This window comes from Dreissena polymorpha, chromosome 6 (genome assembly GCF_020536995.1).
Source record: "Dreissena polymorpha isolate Duluth1 chromosome 6, UMN_Dpol_1.0, whole genome shotgun sequence".
NCBI classification, from domain to species: domain Eukaryota; kingdom Metazoa; phylum Mollusca; class Bivalvia; order Myida; family Dreissenidae; genus Dreissena; species Dreissena polymorpha.
In genome coordinates, this window is record NC_068360.1 from 72,352,373 (window position 1) to 72,376,082 (window position 23,710).

The 23,710-nt window shown below is 34.3% G+C and overlaps 1 protein-coding gene across 4 annotated transcripts in view; it reads right to left on the bottom strand.

Moving 5' to 3' along the window:
- Positions 1–1,201: 1,201 nt before the first annotated feature.
- LOC127833601 (uncharacterized) overlaps positions 1,202–23,710 on the bottom strand; it is a 113,882-nt gene continuing 91,373 nt past the window's right edge. For 2 of the 4 annotated variants that reach the window (XM_052358952.1, XM_052358951.1), the window contains exon 3: positions 1,202–2,189. In XM_052358952.1, the coding sequence (XP_052214912.1) occupies positions 1,592–2,189 (598 nt within the window). In that variant the 3' untranslated portion in view covers positions 1,202–1,591. Of the gene's footprint in view, positions 2,550–3,342; positions 3,464–23,710 lie in introns of those variants that run through there. The other 2 variants (XM_052358950.1, XM_052358953.1) reach the window with 2 other exon arrangements.

A 23,710-nucleotide genomic window follows, 5' to 3' on the forward strand; every position in this document is an offset into this window, starting at 1 on the left:
CTAACATACGCATCAGAACTCCAAATATGTGTTTGTTGGCAGAGGAAAAGGGATAAAATCAATTGCTCCATGTTTAAATCCAACACACTTATACAATTTTAATACGGGTGTTATTTTTTATGTAATATGCAACATCTTTACACGGTTTGAACCCATGTGATGATTGGATTATATTTCAGATATATTTGAATTTGATTGATATTATTAGATTAAACGTCTATAAAATTCTTACACGTTTTTGTTCGAAACGCTTTTCTCTCTTCATTTTGACAATCAATGTAATATCACACGTTAGTTTGTAGCTTACAAACAAGAAACAATACAGAAACAACATAGTACTTGAAAATATCTTATAGTAATGCAATTAAAATACTTGTTTAATGTTCTCTTTCCCAAACAAAACAAAGTACTCGACAGCGCTCGATCATAGACACATAATTAAGCTTTGTATATTTATTCACTTTATGCACCTACCTCCTGAGTACAGATTTCATTTTCGTCCGCAGTCTGTTTTGCTGCCGCACGTTTGGTTGAACGACGTACAGGGAGTAAAGTGCCACCGTTAGGAGAACCAGTTGTTTTTGCAATCGATTATTTCTATTTGTATTATTAATTGACTATTTTTTGTTTTATAATGTTATGTTGCTATACCTATATTCGTGACACAGTTTGTATATTTAGGTATTATGACGATGAAGTAAAAGTCTGAATAAACTGTCTGTCTGTATGTCTGTCTGTCTGTCTGTCTGTCTGTCTGTCTGTCTGTCTGTCTGTCTGTCTGTCTGTCTGTCTGTCTGTCTGTATGTCTGTCTGTATGTCTGTATGTCTGTCTGTCTGTCTGTGTTGACAGCGAGCGAACGCTAGAACGAGATATAAATGCAATATCGCGCGATAAAATCGTTATCGCGGGCTCGATAATAACTTTTTATTTCGTTCAAAGTATGCTACAAGAAGTGTCCACACTTAACACAAATAAGCAACTCACTTTATTTTTAATATTTTAAGTTTGGGTCGTGAAGTAAATCAGACGCGCGTATACCATGTCACACTAATACACAGGCGGTCGGCATTGTTATGCGTGTTTGCGCTCTTGTTTGCATATGATGCATATGTTGTCTTCACATATTTGTAACGTTATGCTACAATTTATTCATACATATTACTGAACACTACATATTCTTTTAGAATAAAACAAACAGGCTGTGGCATCATATGTTTAATTAATCATCATATCTTCACATCGTCGTCAATTATCAATCACAATCATTAGAGATATCATTGTCGTCAATTATGTCATAATAGTCAGTGTTGTCGTCATTATTATTGTTTTAACGCAATCTTTTAAATATACAGAAACTAAGCCGTATTAATGTGACATCAATGCATACATGCATTCCGTCGTTAATCCTTTACAAATATGACACCAAATAGAGATGTAATGCAGCTCCGTCCGTACACTACATTTATATTTCAAAATAACGTTTTGCCTCGATCATAGTTACTCAATCGCCGTACAATGTCGTCCAGTACAAAAAACAAAAACGACACCATATGATGTCGACTCAATATCCGGTAGCACAAGGTACTCAAATTACTTTTCCCGGTTTTTAATGACGTCGAGGACCCAGGGTCCGTATAGCTCCACCCGGTGTTCCGGCTCCATGAAGTTGACCCCGATGTCAGCGTCGTAACGAGGCGTAAAAAAGAACGGAACGGCGTAACGGTCGGTGCCGATGTCGATAACCCGGTGTGTCCTCGCTTTTAGCCTTCCATCCATCATTCTGGAGAAGATGTCTCCGATGTTCATGACGAGACTTCCGGGTCTTGGATCCACTTCCGCCCACGAACCATCTATGGTCTTAAACTCCAGTCCGCCATAGTCGAATCTAGTGAGAAGCGTCATGAAGTTTTTGTCGATGTGTTCCGGAAATACGACGACTTTTCCATCTTCGACAATCGCGTTTTTCGGCGGTTTCCCTTCCCAAGGCGGGTAATGCATGATCCTTAATGTAGAACATGGTTTGTCCGAAAACATGTCTTCGAAGATGTTTTCCTCTATATCCAAACCGATGGCGACTAGCTTTAGAATCTCTAAAGCTGTGTTGTGTAGAATCTCATAAGTTTCTTGAAGGAATTCCTTAAAAGGGAATTCCCCATCTTCCTTTGGCCAAGGAGACTTCTCGTAGAACCTGTTATATTCAGAAGCTGTTACGTCAACATCTTTGATATCGCGCGCGAATTTAAAACCTTCCTTCCGGCAAGGTTCTTCCTCTGTGACTGGAAAATACCCTCGGTAAATGTTCGAATTTTCGGGGTTCCAAAGTTTTCGCATCACTGTTCGCTTGAATTCGATCGGCTTATCGAAAAACCATTTGCATGCGCGTAAAAGCTTATCATAATCTAAATTCGCGACGTTGTCTATAAATAGAAATCCTTCGTTTTCGAGACCATGGACTACTTTCTTTGCGAGCCTCTTGCGCTCTGTGTAAGCCTTTGACATGTCTATGATAGGAAATGATGTCGTCATTTTTGTGTCATACATTAAAAACCTGAAACGAGAATCAAACAAAAAATCTAATTAAACCTAAAAATGAAAACAATAATTATTTAAAACAAAAACGCGAACAAAACACAACCTTAATATAGTTAAACAAAAAAATACGCCTTACAATCGATTGGATGCTTAACCATATACTTCTATGCGCAGCTCATTAAGCTGCTTAAGCGGGACAGAACTGGGACTTCAATTGGCATTAAATATTTGTTACAAACGAACATGTATGTATATGTAAAGTAACCGTTCTGACTGAAGCTATATTTAGGTTAACATGGCAATTTTATAATTTATACTGATTTCAATTTGATTGTTCATTTTGCATACATTTAATTTTTCATTAAAAAAATAAATACAATGAAAATGAAAGTGGTTCTAAAGAAGATATCGTCCCCCTGGTGCAAAAAGGTACTATGTAAAATTGAAATTATAAGCAACTTGGTACCTTTTGCACTAATTGGGTGATATACGGGCTAAAGAGCGTAAATACACACTGGCAAATATAGAGACTTTTTTCCATATCAACAGACAATCAACCAATCGGAACGCGTACAGAAGGTGTGCGTTTATTTCTAAAAACGCGGTCACGAAGTCCCGTACATGAGCTGAAAAGAGCAGCAGGCGCGTGTTTGCTTAAGTTTATTCGTGGACGAGCCTAACTGTATGCGGCGTTATATACCCCGCCGTTGGTACATGTTTAGTTTTTCAGATTAGTTAAAATCCGTGTTTAAACAACATTACTGAAATTTTAATTAACGCAATACAGTTAAATAAACTTAAATACATACCGGCTTACACGTTGTAGATCCAAATAAAATGAAACAGCTTATATCGAGCGTTCCAAAGGCAGTAAACACAAAGATATCGATATCTACGTGTTAAACTCAGGTAATTTGCAACAAAGACCTATATAATACATGTATTCTATAGGTCTTTGTTTGCAACGACAAAAGTAAATAAACGGTTCAAAAGTTAATATGATAACGCTTGTTATATTTGACGATGGCTCTTCTGACAATAATGATGTTGGCGATATTGGTGGTAGTGGTAGTGGTAGTATTAGTCCATACAACTTTTTAGATCTTTGATTTGTTTAATTGTCATGTTTGAAAACTCGGGGATAATTATATTTTAATATAATTAGGTCTGAAGACAACTACCGCCTCTTAACAATAACTTTCGTTTTGTGTAGAGACACTGCAATTTGGTAAACATTGATCAGTAACTGTACATGTATCATGCCTACAGCCGGACCGATTGTTTTAATAGACCACCAGAAGTGTAATTCAGACGCATCTTGGGAAAACGGGGATAAATTGTATTATAAGTTTGGAATATTATAAACGCGAAATGTCGTACATCTGATATCAACCATATAACACACAGTGATTACTAACTTATTGTATCATACATATCTGTAACCTTCTTATTATATTTATGTTATTATTTATTATTCAAGTTTATTTTTTCAAATCTTTTTCATATTGGTAATACGTGCTCGGAAAGACAGTCGACTCGATCAGTGCATAAATAAAAATAAATCTATGCTTAAGAAATAAGAATGAAGCTAAAATAGTAAAGTATTCATGAATTCAATTTTTCGCCCGCCAAGTTGTTCTCTACGATTTGAAAATGGCTTGTCACATCGTCTGCTTGATTAAGCTCTGCACTACAAACAAAGACCAGTATGACAAGAATATTGACAAGCATTACATCAGCGAAGCATATCTATATCTAACAGCTCAAGTGAAATGTCAATTGTTTGGATAATTCCCAACTAAGGCTAGAATAAATTGATCAGTTGTTCATCAGGATTTTGCCCCTAACCATAGAAGCTACCGAGCGCGATCAAAATAGTTTAATACCAGGTTCCATGTTACAAGAGGGGAGCGCAAAGCGCATAAAACAAACCAAAATAGTTTATGCATACTTGTTGAAAATTTGTACGAAAGCCTCCATTTAATACAAACCGTTGAACAATGTATATGTCGTACAATATATGTAGTTTTAACAAAATGTATGGAAATGAAATTCGGATGCGACTCAAAATGAACCATACGGGCGAAATAAAAAATAAACATCTCGTCTATTTGTTTGGCCTCCTCTTTATCAAAAACAACCTTGAAAGTCGAGAAATCCGATTATATAGATTTCAGGCAGTTTGTTCGTGTTCTCTTTTCAGAAAATGTTGAAGCCCTATCTCACAGCTAAATATAAACGACGGTATAGAAACAAACTATAGAGCCACGTGATGATGAATGCTGTTATAAAAAACTACAGACGACTTTCGGAAAATGTAAAATGATATGCATTCACCCACCGTGATAAGGCAAACTACGCACACGGTACATGATTAACCGATATAAATAAGGAAACTATTTATAAACCCAGATAACATGTGCCCAAAGTATGAGAGTAAAATGATACTAATTGACAAGACTGAGTATATTACGCACTAGTTACAGGTCACAAAACATTATGTGTGTTTTATTTTAAACTGCAAACTTGGATAAGATCCATTAACTTATAAATGCTTTTCAATTATAATAGGTATTGCTAGTGTTCAATGCTTTAAATCAATTTTCAAAGAAGAACGTCCTTAAATTATATGACTTATGACCTAACTGCTATTGAAATCAATTAAGATTGATGAATAAACTGCGTGTTTTGTGTCATAGGCATTTAAGTTTTGCAATGGTATGTTTTATCTTTGGTGAATCATATATCAATATGAAGGATACATTTCTTTACTTCCTTTTTTAAAATGTTGACATAATAATTTGGGCTAAGAAGATACCAAAAGGTGTGTTCAAATCTGAAATGATATCAAGCGTTTCATTGGTAAAGATTGTTCAAAAGCGCGGGTCTATGTGTCAAGTGACGAATCGGCCTTCGACCGTTCTAAATAATATAGTCGAACTTTGACAAACGGATAGATTACGGTAAAGTCCTATTAAGATTATGGTGGGCATGTGCGCAGTTTTTTCATAACAAATATGATATATATTCGTGTTTATTGTGTTGTTGTATCTGTACTTAATCTAAGTTTAAAGGCCCTTTATGTGTCGTTAAATTATTCACAGGCTGTCAGCTATGCTTAATCATACAGTTTGCCAATTGGTCCGTTGCTATAAATACTTGAAAATGTTTTTAATAAGGTTTCTCTACTGATATCACCTTTTTGTATCATTTGTACAAACCAGTTCATTTACACTCAAGTACTTTTTTCGAACCAAAATCGATGGCACATCATAATACTCCAGTTGTGAGTAAGAAATCAATTTCAAATGTATGGTTGATAATTTATTACCTTTTTTGGTGATTTCCGATTGGCAAGACCATCGCATATGTAATAGATCTATTGTTCGTTAAAAAATCCAGATATAAGTAATTCAAATATTTTCATAACTATCAACGCAAAAAGTAAAGAATATGTACTACTAGTAGTTTTTCGTTTTTTAGTCAGGAATGTTTCTTTGCCTTCTTGATTATTATGAAAACATTTGTTTATGCCCCCGGATCAAATGATCGGGGATATATTGTTTTTGGCCTTTCTGTCTGCCATTGTATGTGTCTGTCATTGTATGTGTCTATCATTGTGTGTGTCTGTCCCAAAACTTTAACCTTGCAGCAGCATTTGATAAAAACATTAAGACATTTATTTATAATCATAATACAAATAATTTGAATGGAATAAATGACTTACACAGCATGGCGACTCATAAAACATACACAGCTATTAATTTCATATTAAATTGTATAAATACGCGACATAAACATGATTTTGAGATAATATCTGTTTGCAACTTATTGTGTTCCATATAAGTTTAGAACATAGCTTTATTCAAGATTGTCTGAAATTTATAATCCTTTGTATGACACTGGAGGTCAAAGGATAGACGGCAATTTCCGAATTTTTCTAACGAAGTAGACTTGCTACAATATGTATTTTTTCATTCGATTTTGATGAACTGATTTCAGTTGACAAATTTTCATTGATTTTTTTAATATATTCATTTATGATGCTATAACGTACACTCAGTCTCAATTCTAATTAAACAAAATAAGTTTTACTATTTTCACCATAAACATCAGGTTTTTATAAGAAATTTAATGATGTGTTATTTATTAAATCACTCTTCCACGACGCTCTATATCACAAGTAGGTATGGTTTTCTTGTGTAACAAATGCATATTTTCTTATGATTGTTATTATTTTCATTGGGTAATCTGATCAAAAAACATACAATGTTTAGTGTTTTTCTAAAGCGTGTGCAACTTTTTTGTTATAAATAACAAGAGTTTGTTAAAACAATACCTTCAACCCCGTTTCCCCCCCTACAATAAATGTTTCAACATGACCTCGATGAAATAAGTTAACATAATTTATAACGAGAAAGCAAACCAAAAACATATTTTGCAATACACGTTTGTAAGAATGTTCAAATAAGAAACAATCAAGATTTGTGAATTGTAAATAGCTGAATAATTATGGTATAAGATGCATAACAAATCATCATATTTTACAATCAGTTTTATTTACGTGTTGGTTGGCAATGAATACCGTAAGGTTTTGCTTACATCATCGTCATAGAAAATGTAATTGTCATTTACATTTGTGAACGAGACAGACGACCCATTTGGAATACTTTGTTTAGTATTGCCTCTGCTCATACAGTTTTCACTTAACCTTACCAAAGATCACACCCACTCTGTTGTTGCTTGATGTGTCGCTACAATATATCATTATGTGTATCATTATTTTGCCTTTCATTAACCATAGAACACTATTATTATAACTCGTTAGACTGTCATAAAACTGGCGTTATGGCTAATGATGTTTATTCTTTGTATATAATAGTTTACTATTGCTTCTTTTCAAAGGAAACCATTGCTTTTACAGCTGGGAGTTCATAGCTCGTTTAGTAGAAGAACACACTGATTAATTCAATGATTATTTACAAAAAATCGGCTAAACCGGACAAGACGATATCATTTGAGCCTCATTGGAGTGTTTTTGCAATGAGTTTCAATTTAAAAGATATGCAAGTGGCGTTTAAATTAAAGTTTTTCACGTAGTTTTACAAACTTGATCGTTCGGAATTTGATGATAGCAATGCTTTGAAACATAATGTTTGTATATGTAACTTTATCATTTTTCCATAGTTTTAATTTAATAGAAATTACTTATGTACACGACATAAATTTACCTTATGTGTAGGCAAATCGTATGTTTAAACAAAATACGTACAGGACAAAGTCAATATCAATTAAACAACACAAAATACGAATGGAAACTATATTGAAGGAAAAAACATATAGACTTCGATTAGTGTATACGTCATTTAATTGTATATTCAATTTCGTACAATGTGTTCTTCTAAACGAAGCCAGATAATATCTCTTTACCTTTTTATGTGCTTCATATATTGCTAAAACATAACGCTTCTCAAGAATGTCTGAAATAATAAAATTTGTCTGATAAGATAAAAGGATAGACGGCATTTATGCGTAGTTTTCTCGCTGACAGGAAGTAAACCTGCTACAAAATGACTGCTGTAATTATGTTGTTTAATGTCTAGATTTGTTGAATATGTTCTGTTTAACGGACGTCAAACATTTGTATCGTTTTTTTTAATGCGATATGCTTAAGCATTAATACAATAAATTATTTTTAATCGATATACTATTTTGTTCAAGAATGCGTAAACAATTATCGATCCAGATGATAAAGTGTTAATATGTACATGCTACCATGCTTTATCTTATTGATTCTTTATTCAAAACCAGCATGTGTACTAGACGAGCAAAGTTTATTTTGAAAAATAATAAGCTTTTGGGAAAATAATCGACTATTCTATTGGCTGTTTCTTTAATTTCAGTAGCGTGTGTTAATGACAACAATACGAGGGTGCATTTATCTTGGACATATATACTATTTAGAATTATTGTCCATGTGTGGTCTAATGCAAATATGTTAATATGTCAATCAACAAAAATATAATATAATACAATATACATAACATAAAAGTGGAGGGAAAAAAAATTGTTTCCTTTTAATTGTTTTGACCATGTGCGGGTTACATTTATAGCAAAAGTTCAACGTTTATCCTGATACTTGTGCATTATTTTATTTGTACTTAACTTATGTTGGAAAAATTATAAGAAAACACATATTTTGGAATTAATTATTGTTTAACCAGCTATTGTTGTAACCATAAGTGTTTTTTCTTTAGAGTATGGCACGGAAAGGCATTCAAAACCATGGCGTCGGAAATCGCTAATAACCTTAATTGTGGTAATAAGCAAAGACTCATTTAGCACGACACGTTCCGCTTAAATTGTATTTTTTTTTGTTTTCTTATTGCTTTGCATCCAGTGTAGGCAGAAACTGTTGTCCATGAGTTGCCTGTGCGGACTGCATACGCTGATATGGGACGACACATCGCTTATGCATTAAACCTGGTTTTCGAACAGCTGGAACAAATATTTAAGATAAGTGTACACTTTACCCTTCGACGCTCCTTGTTAATCCTTGTTTATTTATATACAAACCGAGCATTCAGAAAGAGTGACGTGTGCAAACGAAACGACAGCGAGTTAATCCGAAAAAACAGGGTGCTTATGAAACGGTGAGTAAAATATTCCTGGTTTGGACGACGTGTTGGTTAAGAAGGTCATGTTTCCGTTTAATGAAGTAGATAAAGTATAAATAATAATACTGAAATAATACTGATACTCTTAGAAAATAAGTAAGTACATTCACTTACATAAAAGAACATACATCTTATTAAGGCAAAAAGTTGGTGTATTAATATATTTTTAATTGTATATGTTCATACAAGTTTCGTTTTTTATGTTACTTTAGGACTAGTTATACAAATCTAAAGAATTTATGACGTAAACGTCTGCAATATTTTAAAGACAGTCCAAATGTTTGCATAAAAAACAAAGTGTGCATTTTCTAACCAGATTTTCAGTTCATTTTCTAAAGAAAGTAATCCCTTTTCTGAAACATTTAGTCCTATTTTTTCAAGAAAATTTCCTTAGTTTTCGTCTTAGGCGTACACCTCAACGCGGAAGCCCGAATGTGAATTCGTCCACGTGAGCGGAAGGAAGCGAAGGTAGCGACAGATAACTGGAGACGGGAGAACTTGCTTCGTAATCGCCTTGAAGCTCGCTCTACTTCCGGTAAAATTCTGCATGAAGAAAAGTGGTTAGTTAGATATTGTGTGCGGTCATGAGAGCGTGTACATTAAACTCATTTGACATTTTAATATCATGTAAAATCTGTTGCAAAGCGGCTGTTAACATTAGTCATTGTATCATCTATTCATCCTATATTTCCTTAAGGTTATACTCCTAACGATGAACTAATTGTGTTTCAAATGGTTCAAAATTCAGCTTAAAGTGTCGGTAAGTTGATGCATTAAAGTGATGGAGTTTTACATACGTTCACCTACTTTCGTATGGACTAAATATTTGAGTGAAAATCTATTCTAAAACTTTTTTTACAGATGTTTCAAATGAACGTTTTACTTATTGAACGCTTATTTTAATAGAATATGAACGACTGCGTTTATCAATGTCAATACTTGTAAAATGATTGACATAATTGAGAAATGTCGTTGGCTTTTCCAAAGGTTATTTATATATTTTACATTCAATTATTTCCTTGGTTGAAATTGGTCAATAGCTTCGTTTCGTGGTTTGTATTGACGTTACCGTTGACGCCGCGTCAGTGAACGCGTTGCCGTCGACGCTGCATGAGAGTTTGTAGGTGACCAGATTGAACGTGTCCGAGTAGCCTAGCGTGGCAACAGCGTGAACCTTCCGCTCGTTCCCGAAATCAATCTGCAACGATATCAAAGCACTCAAAGCACATTTGCTTTTGTGCCATTCAAATCGTTACCGTACCTTGAAAGTCAGACTCAAGTCGGACGTTTATATCGAACTTAGTTTTGGCCTAAAATATTGACCACCATCTAATTTTTGCTACATATCTGCGATATGAATTCCATAAGTTGGTTGTTTCAAGTTTAGATGTTTCGGCTCAGGTAAATTGTAATTTAGAGACGCCATAAGCCATTTTACATAGAGAATACATGGTTGGTGCCGAGATGGAGAAAGTTTATTCGGTGAGGCTTAGAAAAAGAAAATAGGGCAAGCTTTTTATGTATAATTGATGATCAAATTTTCTCGGAAAGTTAGTGTTCTGATTTAATTTAATATGCAAATAACTAGAAACCGTAACTAATTTTGTTTCTAGAATGTTGGAGCAATTTACGACTACTAAGTTAACATAAGTTTTTCAATATCGAAATACTTGAATAACAGGTAGGGGGATGACTGTATAGGTTGATGGTTGGATCACTGTATAGGGGATGACTGTGTGCATAAATTAATGAAAAATCCCAATACCGATAAATACAATAAATGACATAATTTAACAGATTTTATGATAACAATCTATAAAAAAAATCAAAACCGAAGGCATACGTACCTGATTAATGCAGAGGATTTCCCCTTCGTCCAGATAGATTGAGCAACCGTACCGGCTGCCAGCGTCACGTTTTAATTCAGGTCGGACTAGGAAAAAAAATGACAACAAGTGGCTTGATAACACCAAAGTAAACATGTTTGTTTCCACTAACATTTAAGCATCGCTCTGGTAAAACGAGGCTTTATTGATTTGTGAAAAAGTGTGGTTCCAGATTAGACATTGTTCTCTGAGCAGGCTAACCATGGACGACACTGTCCGCTTGTATCGATCGATTCGTTTATACAAAAATAAAGTCTAGCCGTAGAGTACGCCCCTTATAAGAAATGGCAGTACAAATGTGTGCAACTTGAAACAAGAGAACACTTTGCTTTGATGTATTATAAAGTTCCTTGCTTGAACTGTTGAATTTCTGTTTTAAGGGACGTATGGAACGGATAGAAATACTGAAGAAAAATATGTGTTGCGCATGAATACAAGATGGCCACTCACGTTCAGTCCGCTCGCTCCATTCTGCTCGGCCTTTATCGCGATGCTCGGCTGGTCAATGAACAGCGGGCTGAAAACAATGAGCAACTTGAAATCATTTCACAAAACCGCCTTACAGAGCAGTCTTCCATAATGTGTAAATTTAATGACTCACTGAATATTCCAAGCTGCCAACACCATCCCCACCCAACCAGAAAACTGAATTGAGAAACCACCCTAAACACCCAACAAAGAGAAAACCAACATTATTTGTGTTGTTTTTTTTGCTATGAAAGGGGTTGATCTTATTTTGCTTTCCTCAACACAAAAAATCCTGCATTAGGGCGGTTGTCTATTTCGTCATTGTAATATTTAACAGCCTTCTTACTTCAAACGATAAAGGCAATTCTGAACGAGAACAAAATTCGAGGCTCATTGTTTAAAAACGTTTGTAAAAATCTGTACATAACCAATGCAAACATAATATGTTAACTTCAATAAATTCAATACAGCAAAGTTCATAACTTATCATCGAATGTATAATTGCTCTTTTTTCCTCAGCAAAATTTCGAAACCAATTAAGTTGTATTGCACCGCAGCTATCAAAAGCTCATACTCACACAATATAATAATACGTGTCATTCTTATATAAATGTAACTCACGCATACGAAGCCAACAGAACGGTCGCTGGAAGCAGCAAAGTCGACAGCACGAAAACTATCATCGCCATTTTGTTCGAAATTCGAATATACGAAAGTCGATTTAAAACTTCCGGTGTTAAGACTCTGTTCGGGGATATTCTCAAAATTATTGTTTCCAGTTTAAATATTAAATCACAGTATGCGTCTATTTGGGGCGTAATTTATTAATAGTGAGCCTGTAATAGGTATTGACTGCGACAGTCAATTTGTGTTTTAATGATTAGTTTGATAATTTTATCTGAAATAAGGAACTGTCATCTTCGTTTGCTAAATTGCCAGTCTGATATGAATTCTGAACTGGCCTTAATATTGTATGATTGAATAGACACATGTCTGACCTAATTCACCAGAATGGTACAATATTGTGACATTGTGTTAAAGAACATGAAGTTATGGTCCTCTTAAGTGCCTTGATTTGCTACCCTGTGCTTATGTTCTTATCTGCACTGGTATCAATCATTTGTATTTGTCAATCGAACGAAATCGCACTGTTTGCTCAGCTGCCAAGGTATCAATAACATTTTTTTCCTCTCGATCCTTGTAACCAACTTTGGAAAATGCATGGAAACTGGTCAAACCGCTTGTTAAAAGATTTATCAAAATACTACGAAGATAATTTTTGCGACGCCATTTAGAAAGGAATTGACAATGGAGTTGTTGAAGGTTCTGGTCGTCTTTTTGAGTCTGGTGTATGTTGCAAACGCGAAGCGTGTTAAACCAACTATTGTTGTAATTGTTTAAAACGTAGCAAGTATATAAATCGGAATATTTTTTATTTATTTTCATTGTGCTATACATGTGCTTTTTATTTGCTCTATTCCGTCCCTAAATCCAGTTTAGTAAGAAAAATAAAGAATTTATCCTGACAATGATTCGATATTTGCACGAAACTCACACGAACATTGGAAGACGAAATGACCTATGGGACAATTTTAACCAAATAATCAAACTATTAACAATTGTGTCAAATGAATTGCCAGGAAATAAACAAATATTTATCTCGCACTTACCTTTTAGATCCCATTATAATTAGAATGAAAAACGTACCGGCAACGGAAACCTAATTATCTTATATTGTTGTAATCGTTCCATTTCTCAATTCGTCATTTTCATTTCAGCTTTTTCGCAGTTCGATACCGGAGCGTGGTGCTCGCAGCAGAAACGGACGGGAATCTAACCATCTAGGGAGCTGAGATTGAGACATACAGGAACCTTTTCTGAGATGCTAAACATGGCTATTTGTTATGCATTCGATCCGCGTTCTGTGAAAACTGGGCTTAAATGCTTCAAAGTAAATTTGCCCCAAATTATCCTACACAATCCACACAGGCTAATTAAGGACGAGTCTTTCCGCCTAATTTGTATTCTTATTAAGAAGAGATCTCGTTTAAACAAACTTATATTTAAGCGGAAAAAGTCGTCATTGATTAGCTTATGCGGACTGCACAGGCTAATCTACGACGAAAATCTACGCATATGAATTTAGCTATTTTTTCCCAAAAAGCGACTTATTTAATACAGATAGATTGGAGATTTGATTGGGGGTTAATTGATAATGCAAATGATAACATCGATGATGATAGTTTTCATTATAAGCGTTCGCTGATTAACATGAATGCGATGAAAATGGTAATGGTAATGAATCTAAAAAAAACGTGAAATCGATTTAATGTGTTGAAGTTGACGAATTTGTAAAAATGCAGCTGCTGCTGATGATGATGATTATTGTGATGATGAGTATTAATGTGATAAATATGTTACTGCTGCTGCTGATCATGATGAAAATTGGGAAGCCAATGCTTTGACGAGGCTTTCTATTATGCTGATGATTACGACATGTCAGCCAGACATGTATACATTTTACTTCTGAATAGTTGCACTTTTATATGTTTGTTAGGCTGGCCTCAATGCTTGCAACATTAACGTGCCCTCTGGAAAGAGGGGCACAGTATTCATCGGACGAACGGACATGCTCAAGCTGTTTGAGGTTTGTCTAAGGATACAATAAACCGACTTGACATCGTATGGGAAAGGTTATAAAGAGATTATGTTTCAGGTCTATATAAGAAATGCGTATTTAGAAAAGATTATTTCGCCTTGATGCTTTAAAATTAAATGTGCCTAATTACTGTAAGCTTTTCTCTAACCTAGATTTTTCTTAAATTAATCGCGTTTTGCTTACTTGCGCGAGTATGTTTTCACGGTACAAATTTTTCCGTCATTTTCATCCCGCTCAATTCGGGTATCAAATTCCAATACCCATGTTGGTATATAGATGCGCTACATACATCACACATGTTCATGTATGTAAACATATTGTTCGTAGAAATCTTGCTGTCACATTTTAAATATATGCCTTCTAAGAATGTCCTAAACTATTCTCAAATTCCCTCTCGCGATATGTTAAATATATATCTTTACGTGTGCTCGATAAGTCGTTGTTTGCATCGGTACTACATAAAGTATCAGCTCTTACGTATTTTACAAAGAACCCGTAGTACGAAAAATATACTGAAAAGTACCCCGCAGTATGGCTGGATGCCTTTAAGCGTATTATCGATACCCGGGGTACATTGTAGTATATATAAGAATACACGGGGAACTTAAAAGTACTATCGTATCTGTAGATCGTGAACTGACAGCCTCCGATCTGGGGTCAGAAGGCTCCCTACAGCTCCTAGAAACTTTCCTCGGGGGAGACAATATAACCGTGTAGCTCACAGCCATGGTGAGCCCCAGGGGCTTCCCCGTCCTGTCAGAGATTGATACGTTATTATATTGTGAAATATGAAATTCATGACTATGATGAACAAAAGGAAGAGAAAGAAGACATGTAGAAGACAACAGTTATGATGATGCTAACGACGACGACGGCGCTGACGTTGACGTTGACGATGATGATGATGATGATGAGGATTATGATGACGATGATGGTGATGAAGAAGAAGATGATGATGATGAAGATGATGATGATGATGATCAATATGATGATAATTATGATGATAATGATGATGCTGATGATGATGATGATGATGATGATGATGATGATTATGATGATGATGATGATGATGATTATGATGATGATGATGATGATAATGATAATGATGATGATGATGATGAGGAGGAGGAGGAGGAGTAGGAGGATGATGAGGATGAGGAGGATGATGATGGGGATGATGAGGATGAGGATGATGAGGATGAGGAGGATGTTGCTGCTACTACTTCTGCTGCTGATGATGATGATGTTGATAAGGATGAATGTGCATGTGGAATAATAAGACTTTTTGTCCTAGAACAAATTTATTTCAGCGAAAACAACAACCACTGTCAGAAAAATGTTTATTTATGTTTAAAAACAAATAAAAACACATATGTTATGCCTTCCAAAGACAAATCGTATATGGGTGTTGAAATGTTGTTACCATAAAATTTATTATGAGTAAAAAATATTTGTAAATATTTTCTTAAAAATGCAATTAACAGAAAGTGTGTTTTTAAACTTTCAAAGGAACAATATTACAAAATGAAATTTTGTACGCATAGCAAATGCTTAATATCATTGCAGATGATGTTAAAAAATATTTCTTTATGAAAATCAGTGTTTATCTATTTTGTGGTGAAGTGTGTCTATTCAACTACTTTACTCTGCTTTCACTCTTGTTCATTCCTATCCTCCAGTCTAAAATGTGTACTTTTTTAAAGATAAGCTAATGAAAAAAACACGCTCGACATGAAATGTAAACAATACGTGTATATATACATTCATTAAATATTTATGATAACACAACTTAATCCAAAATGCTTGTATTAAGAAATAAATTTGAATGCATGCAATAATGACAGGACCTTCCTTTTGGTGTTAATTGTTTACATTACTAGTAAAATGTGACCTTTACTTACTTATACGTATACGTATAATATGTGAAAAAGGACGAAATTATTAAGCGCTCAAACACTTAATGTCGCATGTTTGATAAATATGTATGCCAATATAGCCTCTTTTCATGAGCAAAACTGCTAAATACACATACAATGCTCATTTCTATTATACGGCAGCATAAATAATACACATTCCTTAGTGACAAAGATTGTATTATTACAATATGCCACTGTCTCATTAATAACGGATACTAAATCCCAATTACTATCTCTCATAATCAGAACACGTTATCCCAATAACAAGACACTACGGGAATGTCCTTAAAAGAAGAGAATTAAAGAGGAGAGTCATTACAATCAAAACTATGAAAAACTTATAATCATGAGATATTCTTGCCTTTTTTAAGTCGTTAAGTCCATAAGTTACAAAATACGAGATATACTAAATCGTTATTTTTTTATTGAACTGTAAATTATCTACCAATTTGAATAGTTACTCCGAAATATATAATAAATTATTACCTCTAAATTAGAATTTAAAAAAATATAAGGCAAACGCGTGTTATATCATGAAATCAGTTGAAGTAATTAAGTAGAATTACCAACGAGAGAGTAATTATTAGATTTAATCTTAGAATAATTCCCTAAGCTTTGTTGTCAGATGCTGTAAAAATAACAATACAGAATGTGGTAATTGATGGCGTTAAAACCACTAACCTGAATCATTCTGCTTTCTTGAAACAGATAACTATAGTCCAGTAGCCTGAGAACATAAAATATTACTTTGAGTAGCATTAATAACATTTTAATAACATTTTACCAGCCCACAGCTGTCGTTCTTTAAATTCAGCATGAGGGCTGACTGATGCTTTCAATGTGATACCTTTTAATTGCAAAATTTCCTCTGTCGCATTTTTATATGGTTAATTGAAAATGCTAAGCAATTTATCGTCTTAAACACATTTAATTTATCTTTTTTTTTCAATATATTTTACTTTACACATTGTCATGTTTCGTGTTTATCCTCAATACAAAAAATTGGTGAATTGTGCTGCTTAAAATCCAATTCTTACAAACTGTAAAAACATGTAAGCCATTGATTATGTAACTTATAATCCTTTCAATAGATGTATGACTATGATAACAGTGCAGATACCCTTAAGATCTGCGTAATCAAAATAACAATAATTTAGCTGTTTTAACATGGGTATAAACGTTCTTAATCTTAACATTTTACTGGTAATATAAACACGGTAAAATGCATGATATTTTAACAGTTAAGACACGTATTATAATTGCATCGTTCGTACAACATGATTAAAAAGTGGTCCTAAACATAGCTTTGTTCTAAATAGTGGTTAATACTATCTTTCAATAAACATACAGTTGCTTTTCGGGATAACTATATGGTTATGATTTGCAAAATTGCTATATACGATAAAGAACCACTGAAATAAAAGTGGATCTTAAACAAACAGCAGAACATTGGATGTGTTATTTAATGAAAACAATAACAGGCAACATAGAACAAACAAGTATTAAATACTATGCAAATATACCATATTTATTTTCGACCCGTTGCAATTAATGTAAATTGATCTATTTTATCAATAACTTCAATGTGCTTTCTACTAATTAAAAGAGCGTTGTTCGTTATTTATTTGGAAACTTACACTTTAATAATGTGCAAAAGCATGACTAACACAATTAAACAATTAACATGTAGATTGTTTAATTTTTGTAATTAAACACGTTATAATTAAAACGTTGCACAAACGATGCTTTCAAAACTTGATGTCGAACATTACATTACCGACCAACGATGCTTTCAAAACTTGATGTCGAACATTACATTTCCGACCAACGATGCTTTCAAAACTTGATGTCGAACATTACATTACCGACCAACGATGCTTTCAAAACTTGATGTCGAACATTACATTACCGACCAACGATGCTTTCAAAACTTGATGTCGAACATTACATTTCCGACCAACGATGATTTCAAAACTTGATGTCGAACATTACATTACCGACCAACGATGCTTTCAAAACTTGATGTCGAACATTACATTACCGACCAACGATGCTTTCAAAACGTGATGTCGAACATTACATTACCGAAAAACGAAGCTTTGAAAACTTGATGTCGAACATTACATTACCGACCAACGATGCTTTCAAAACTTGATGTCGAACATTACATTACCGACCAACGATGCTTTCAAACTTGATGTCGAACATTACATTACCGACCAACGATGATTTCAAAACCTGATGTCGAACATTACATTACCGACCAACGATGCTTTCAAAACTTGATGTCGAACATTACATTACCGACCAACGATGCTTCCAAAACTTGATGTCGAACATTACATTACCGACCAACGAAGCTTTCAAAACTTGATGTCGAACATTACATTACCGACCAACTATCCTTTCAAAACTTAATGTCGAACATTACATTACCGACCAACGATGCTTTCAAAACTTGATGTCGAACATTACAATACCGACCAAAATTTGTTACCGCTTTGCATTGTGTATACACAATTTTATATATCAACGAATGGAGTGTCAAAAGTTATCTCTTTAAAATTAATCATCTACGTAAAAAAATAGGTGAATTTGTATTAACATTTGTTCAAACTTTAAAAAAAAATCAAATCGCGACCGAAGTTGTGTAAAAGTAAGATGAAAATATACAGAAAAACCTTCTGTACGTTCTAGTCTGTCTTTTATAAACCTATATAAATGTGATATTCTAAATAAATATACAATGCAATAACAATAATACAAATACTTATCACTCATTGTCAAAACCAACATCAGTACATAGATGCAGTGTAAGTTTTGATGTAGATTAATAAAAGCCCAACGAACATGTATATGTGTATGCTAACAAATACATCCTTGTTCAAAGTTATGATACCATGTATATAATCATTTAACAATTAACATTCTTATATTACTTATGAAATAAAGCTTACAATACATTATAGTAACACGATGTTCTACATATTCATTTATATAAACCGTATATTTGAATGTTTAATTCACCGGGCTGCCTGGATTCATAATTCCTTTCAAATCTAATTGATTACCATCAACAACATACACACTGAGACACATACATATGTAGTAGTAATATAAACAAAAATTGATCAATATATTTTATCGATACATTAATACAAAAGTATGATTATAGAATCGCATATACAAGCGGTGGTTCTAATTATATTGTAGTTTAAGCACGACAGTAAGGTAATGCACCTCACACACCGGTACAACATCTAAATATTCAGTACACCCGTATGCACAACCACAATTTCCATCAATATTGTGAAGGGAAATTATTGTTACAAGCTGCTAGTATATTATTTACTTAGGATACAAATTGTCTTAAATACAAAGTACAATATATACAACACACCTTAACATAAAGATGATTGAAGCTGGGGTCAATCCATTGGATCAGTCAATGTAGAGCATATAGTGAATACACAGCTTTACACGCGTTTGGATCCTCGCAATAGTTTTGACGTTATTAAAATAAACAAAATTGTAAAAAAACTACTTAAGCATCCAAGAATGTAAATTCAAATTCATCAGAAATAAAGCACAATTGGACTGCCAGTTATTTTCTCGATGTTTTTTGTACTTAACCAAACTCTTCGCATTACAACGTCACAATGAGGGTTAATTTTAGATAATGCATACACAAGTACAATCTTTCCAGAAAAGGAATGGTGCTAAGTTAGTAAAGTTTATCAAATTAAATTAAATAACCGCACATTATAACACAATGGTCATTTAATAATGGATTACAGTTGCAATATTAAAAAAAAAAATCGAATCTTAGAAATTCATTAATAACAATTATATTTGAATCGGTCATCAAAAATCGTGTATATGCCATCTGGTTTTGTTTTATACCAGCTTTGCTTAAAACCAGTCCTACCCTGCGTTAAGATAGTATATTGGCAAGAAAAGAATCATTGCAACATAAGGCTACTTGATATAAAAGAAACACAACTTAAATACCTTCCATTTAAAGAGGTTGTTTTATAAAAACAAAACAATTTTAAACGCAAATTATGTACAAAGTAAATACAATTCCAATTCCCAAGTAACGTTTTAGTTGTCATACAAACATATTTATTTTTATTTTTACTGTTTTAAAAACTAGTAACAGTTAACAGAGGTAAGCACCACCTGAGTATATAACAGTGAATGAAAGTGCTTTTAGACAAACGCATGTATACACATGCAATAAAAGAACACGAACAAAGACGCATGATATAAATACAAATGTTGTTATTATATTTACATAAATTTGCCATATAATGCACCTGGGCGCATAAATTAGCGGCACATTTAGCATACACCACTTAGCAATTCACATAGACATTAAGTCCTTCAATGAAAACAAATAAACCTCAAAACTGGATTGAATAAATTAAATTATATTATAATGAACAACTTTTAATTTCGAACATGTAAAAACCTATGGCTGTATTGATGGCATCATCGAATCTGATCAATTAAAAAGAGAACATATTGCAGTGTTAATTTCATACTTGTATGTTTTAGTTTTATTTCTGCTTAGTATTAACACTCAGTCGAATTTTGCAATAGCGTTGCCATGGATTCGAATCTACGTATCCCCCCCTTCGTAATAAATGCCTATCGTCGTCGTCGTCAGTGTAATCAGCAGTTGCAGAAAGAGAAACATCGCATTCATTTTCAGCAGCAAATCGCTTTTCAACAACATCAAACGTTTGAACCTCTATTGTGTGAAAACCATCAAATTCTTGTTTTATGTCTTCACAATTAACTTCCTCGGCATCAAACCGGAACAAAAATGTGCATTTAATTCTACGTCCAAGAGATAACAGGTTCTGCACTACTTGTCGTAAATAAGACGATGAAATACTTTTAAAAATCATATACACATAATTAATAGAACCTGGTAGGTTAATTTCTATATTATCATTTAAACAAATCCTCAGCTGTTCCAAATGAGTGAGAAGTGGCAATGTTCGAGACAATCTATCCGCGTGTTCAATTTTCGTTATATTCAGACTTGTAATTGAGAGTGCAGGTAATGTTTTATATAACCCTAGACTGTCCTTCATAATCTCGAATTTCACCTGTGATAGATAACCACATTGATATACAGATGAATCAGAATAACATTGGTTTGATTTTTCATTTGCTAACACCACACATTCACGCAAGTAGAAACGCACACTACGTTTCAAGTTAGACAGTTTTATCACCAAACTACGTAGCAATTCCGAAGAACAAGTACTCTCTTGCAAACTAAATAATTGTACATATGGCGATAATGTAAAATCAAATCGATCCATACTGAATCCATTATAAAAAAGCAAATTGTCCAACTTTCTCAGAGTTGGTAGAATCTCTGATGCGTGTGAAGCAGCAGCAGCCGTGCCAAGCGACAGTGTACGTATATTCGTATCATGAAACATTTCAAACAACTCACTACTACCCACTTTGACGCGTAGCGATATATTTGACATATCGCATGACAACAAGTTAGATATCTGTTCTGATGGCTGTATTTGCGAACTATGTGTGTCAACAATGCCAATTAATATTGAAGAAAGCGTAATCATCAGGCTACACAGCCATTCGCGGGAACAATAAGCTTCAAAAACTATTCTTTGTAACGAGACTGGCAGCTGGAGATCAAAACGACCAATATAAGACCCCCTTAAACGAAGTATTTTTAACTTGCAGAGTGTTTGTAGAATATCGGATGCGTTTGTAGCAGCAGCAGCCGTGCCAAGCGACAGTGTATGTATACTAGAATCACGAAACATTTCAAACAACTCACTACTACCCGCTTTGACGTGTAGCATTATATTGGACATATCGCATGACATCAAATTAGATATTTGATCTGATGGCTGTATTTGCAAACTATATGTGTCAACGGTGCCACTTGATAGCAGCTCGAAATCATATAGCTTGCACCATATAGGATTTCCTTTTGAAGAAAGCGAAATCGTCAGGCTACACAGCCATTCAGTGGAACAACAGCCATCTCCAAAAGTTAATGTTTTCAATGAAATTGGCAGCTGGAGATCAAAACGACCCATATAAGATCCCCATAAATAAAGTTTTTCTAACTTGCAGAGTGTTGGTCGAATCTCTGATGCGTTTGTTGCTGCAGCAGCCGTGCCAAGCGACAGTACAGGTATACTCGTATCACGAAACATTTCAAACAACTCACTACTACCAACTTTGACGTGTAGCGTTATTTTGGACATGTCATATGACTTCAAATCAGATATCTGTCCTGATGCCTGTTTTTGAGAACTAAATGTGTCAACGATGCGGCTCGATTGCAGCTCCAAATCATACAGCCTGAACACTATAGGATTTCCAATTGAACAAAGCGCGATCGTCAGGCTACACAGCCATTCACGGGAACAATAGCCTTCCTGAAAAGTTAATTTTTGTAACGAGACTGGCAGGAGAAAATCACATCGATCCATATAACAACCCCGTAAATCAAGTGTTTCTAATTTGCAGAGAGTTTTTAGAATCTGTGTTTCGTGTGAAGCAGCAGCAGTGCCAAGCGACAGTGTACGTATACTCGTGCCACTAAACAATTCTAACAACTCATTACAACCCGTTTTGACGTGTAGCTCAATATTAGACATGTCATATGTCTCAAGTTGCGAACTAGATGTGTTAAAGGAGTGACTCGGATGCAGCTTTAAATAATCCAGATGACACTCTACAGGATTTCCCAGTGAAGAAAGCGCGATTATCAGGCTACACAGCCATTTAGTTGAACAAGTACATTTGTGAAGAATGACCTTTCGTAATGAGGCTGGAAACTGCAGATCACGGTGACCTATACAATTTCCCCATAACTGAAGTATCTTTAACTTGCTTATTGTTGGTAGAATCTGTGATGCATGCATTTTCGGTTAGCAAGTTAAGGTTCTCTAAGCACGTTTCACATAAGATTTGATAAAATTCGTTACTACAACCACTAAACCAAAAAAACACGTTTGACATGTCACATGCATGTCTGAATACGTGTTCCTCTTCAGAAATCGCAGTACAATTATCAAAACCACATTCGATAGAGTGATTCAAGGATGATAAGTTTACAAACATCATATGAATGAAAGCTGCAGAACACGTGGCGTAACGTAATGAAATAGTTGTTAAAGAGCTAGGAAAACATAATTCTTGCGTTAACTCAGACTGTACGATATCCAGATATTCTAATTTAGACATAGACGGTAGAACCTTCGACGCGGATAATATATTAATTTGTCCGTGCAACACTAGCTGGCGAATGTTCAAACCTTGTAATTCAATGCAAAGATCGTCACTCCATGTCGTCTGCAGTCGTTCGAGGCAGAGCTTTGACATTCTGAGGATTTGCAATATTTCCTCAATAGTCAGTGATGCACAATCTAAAACAAGTGATCTTACATTTGACATATTTTCCATTAAAACTGCCATAAACATATTTGTATCGGATTCATCAAGGAATATATTGAATATAAAATCATTGCACTTGAGGCGTAAGTCTTTCTGTCCGCTGAATACAG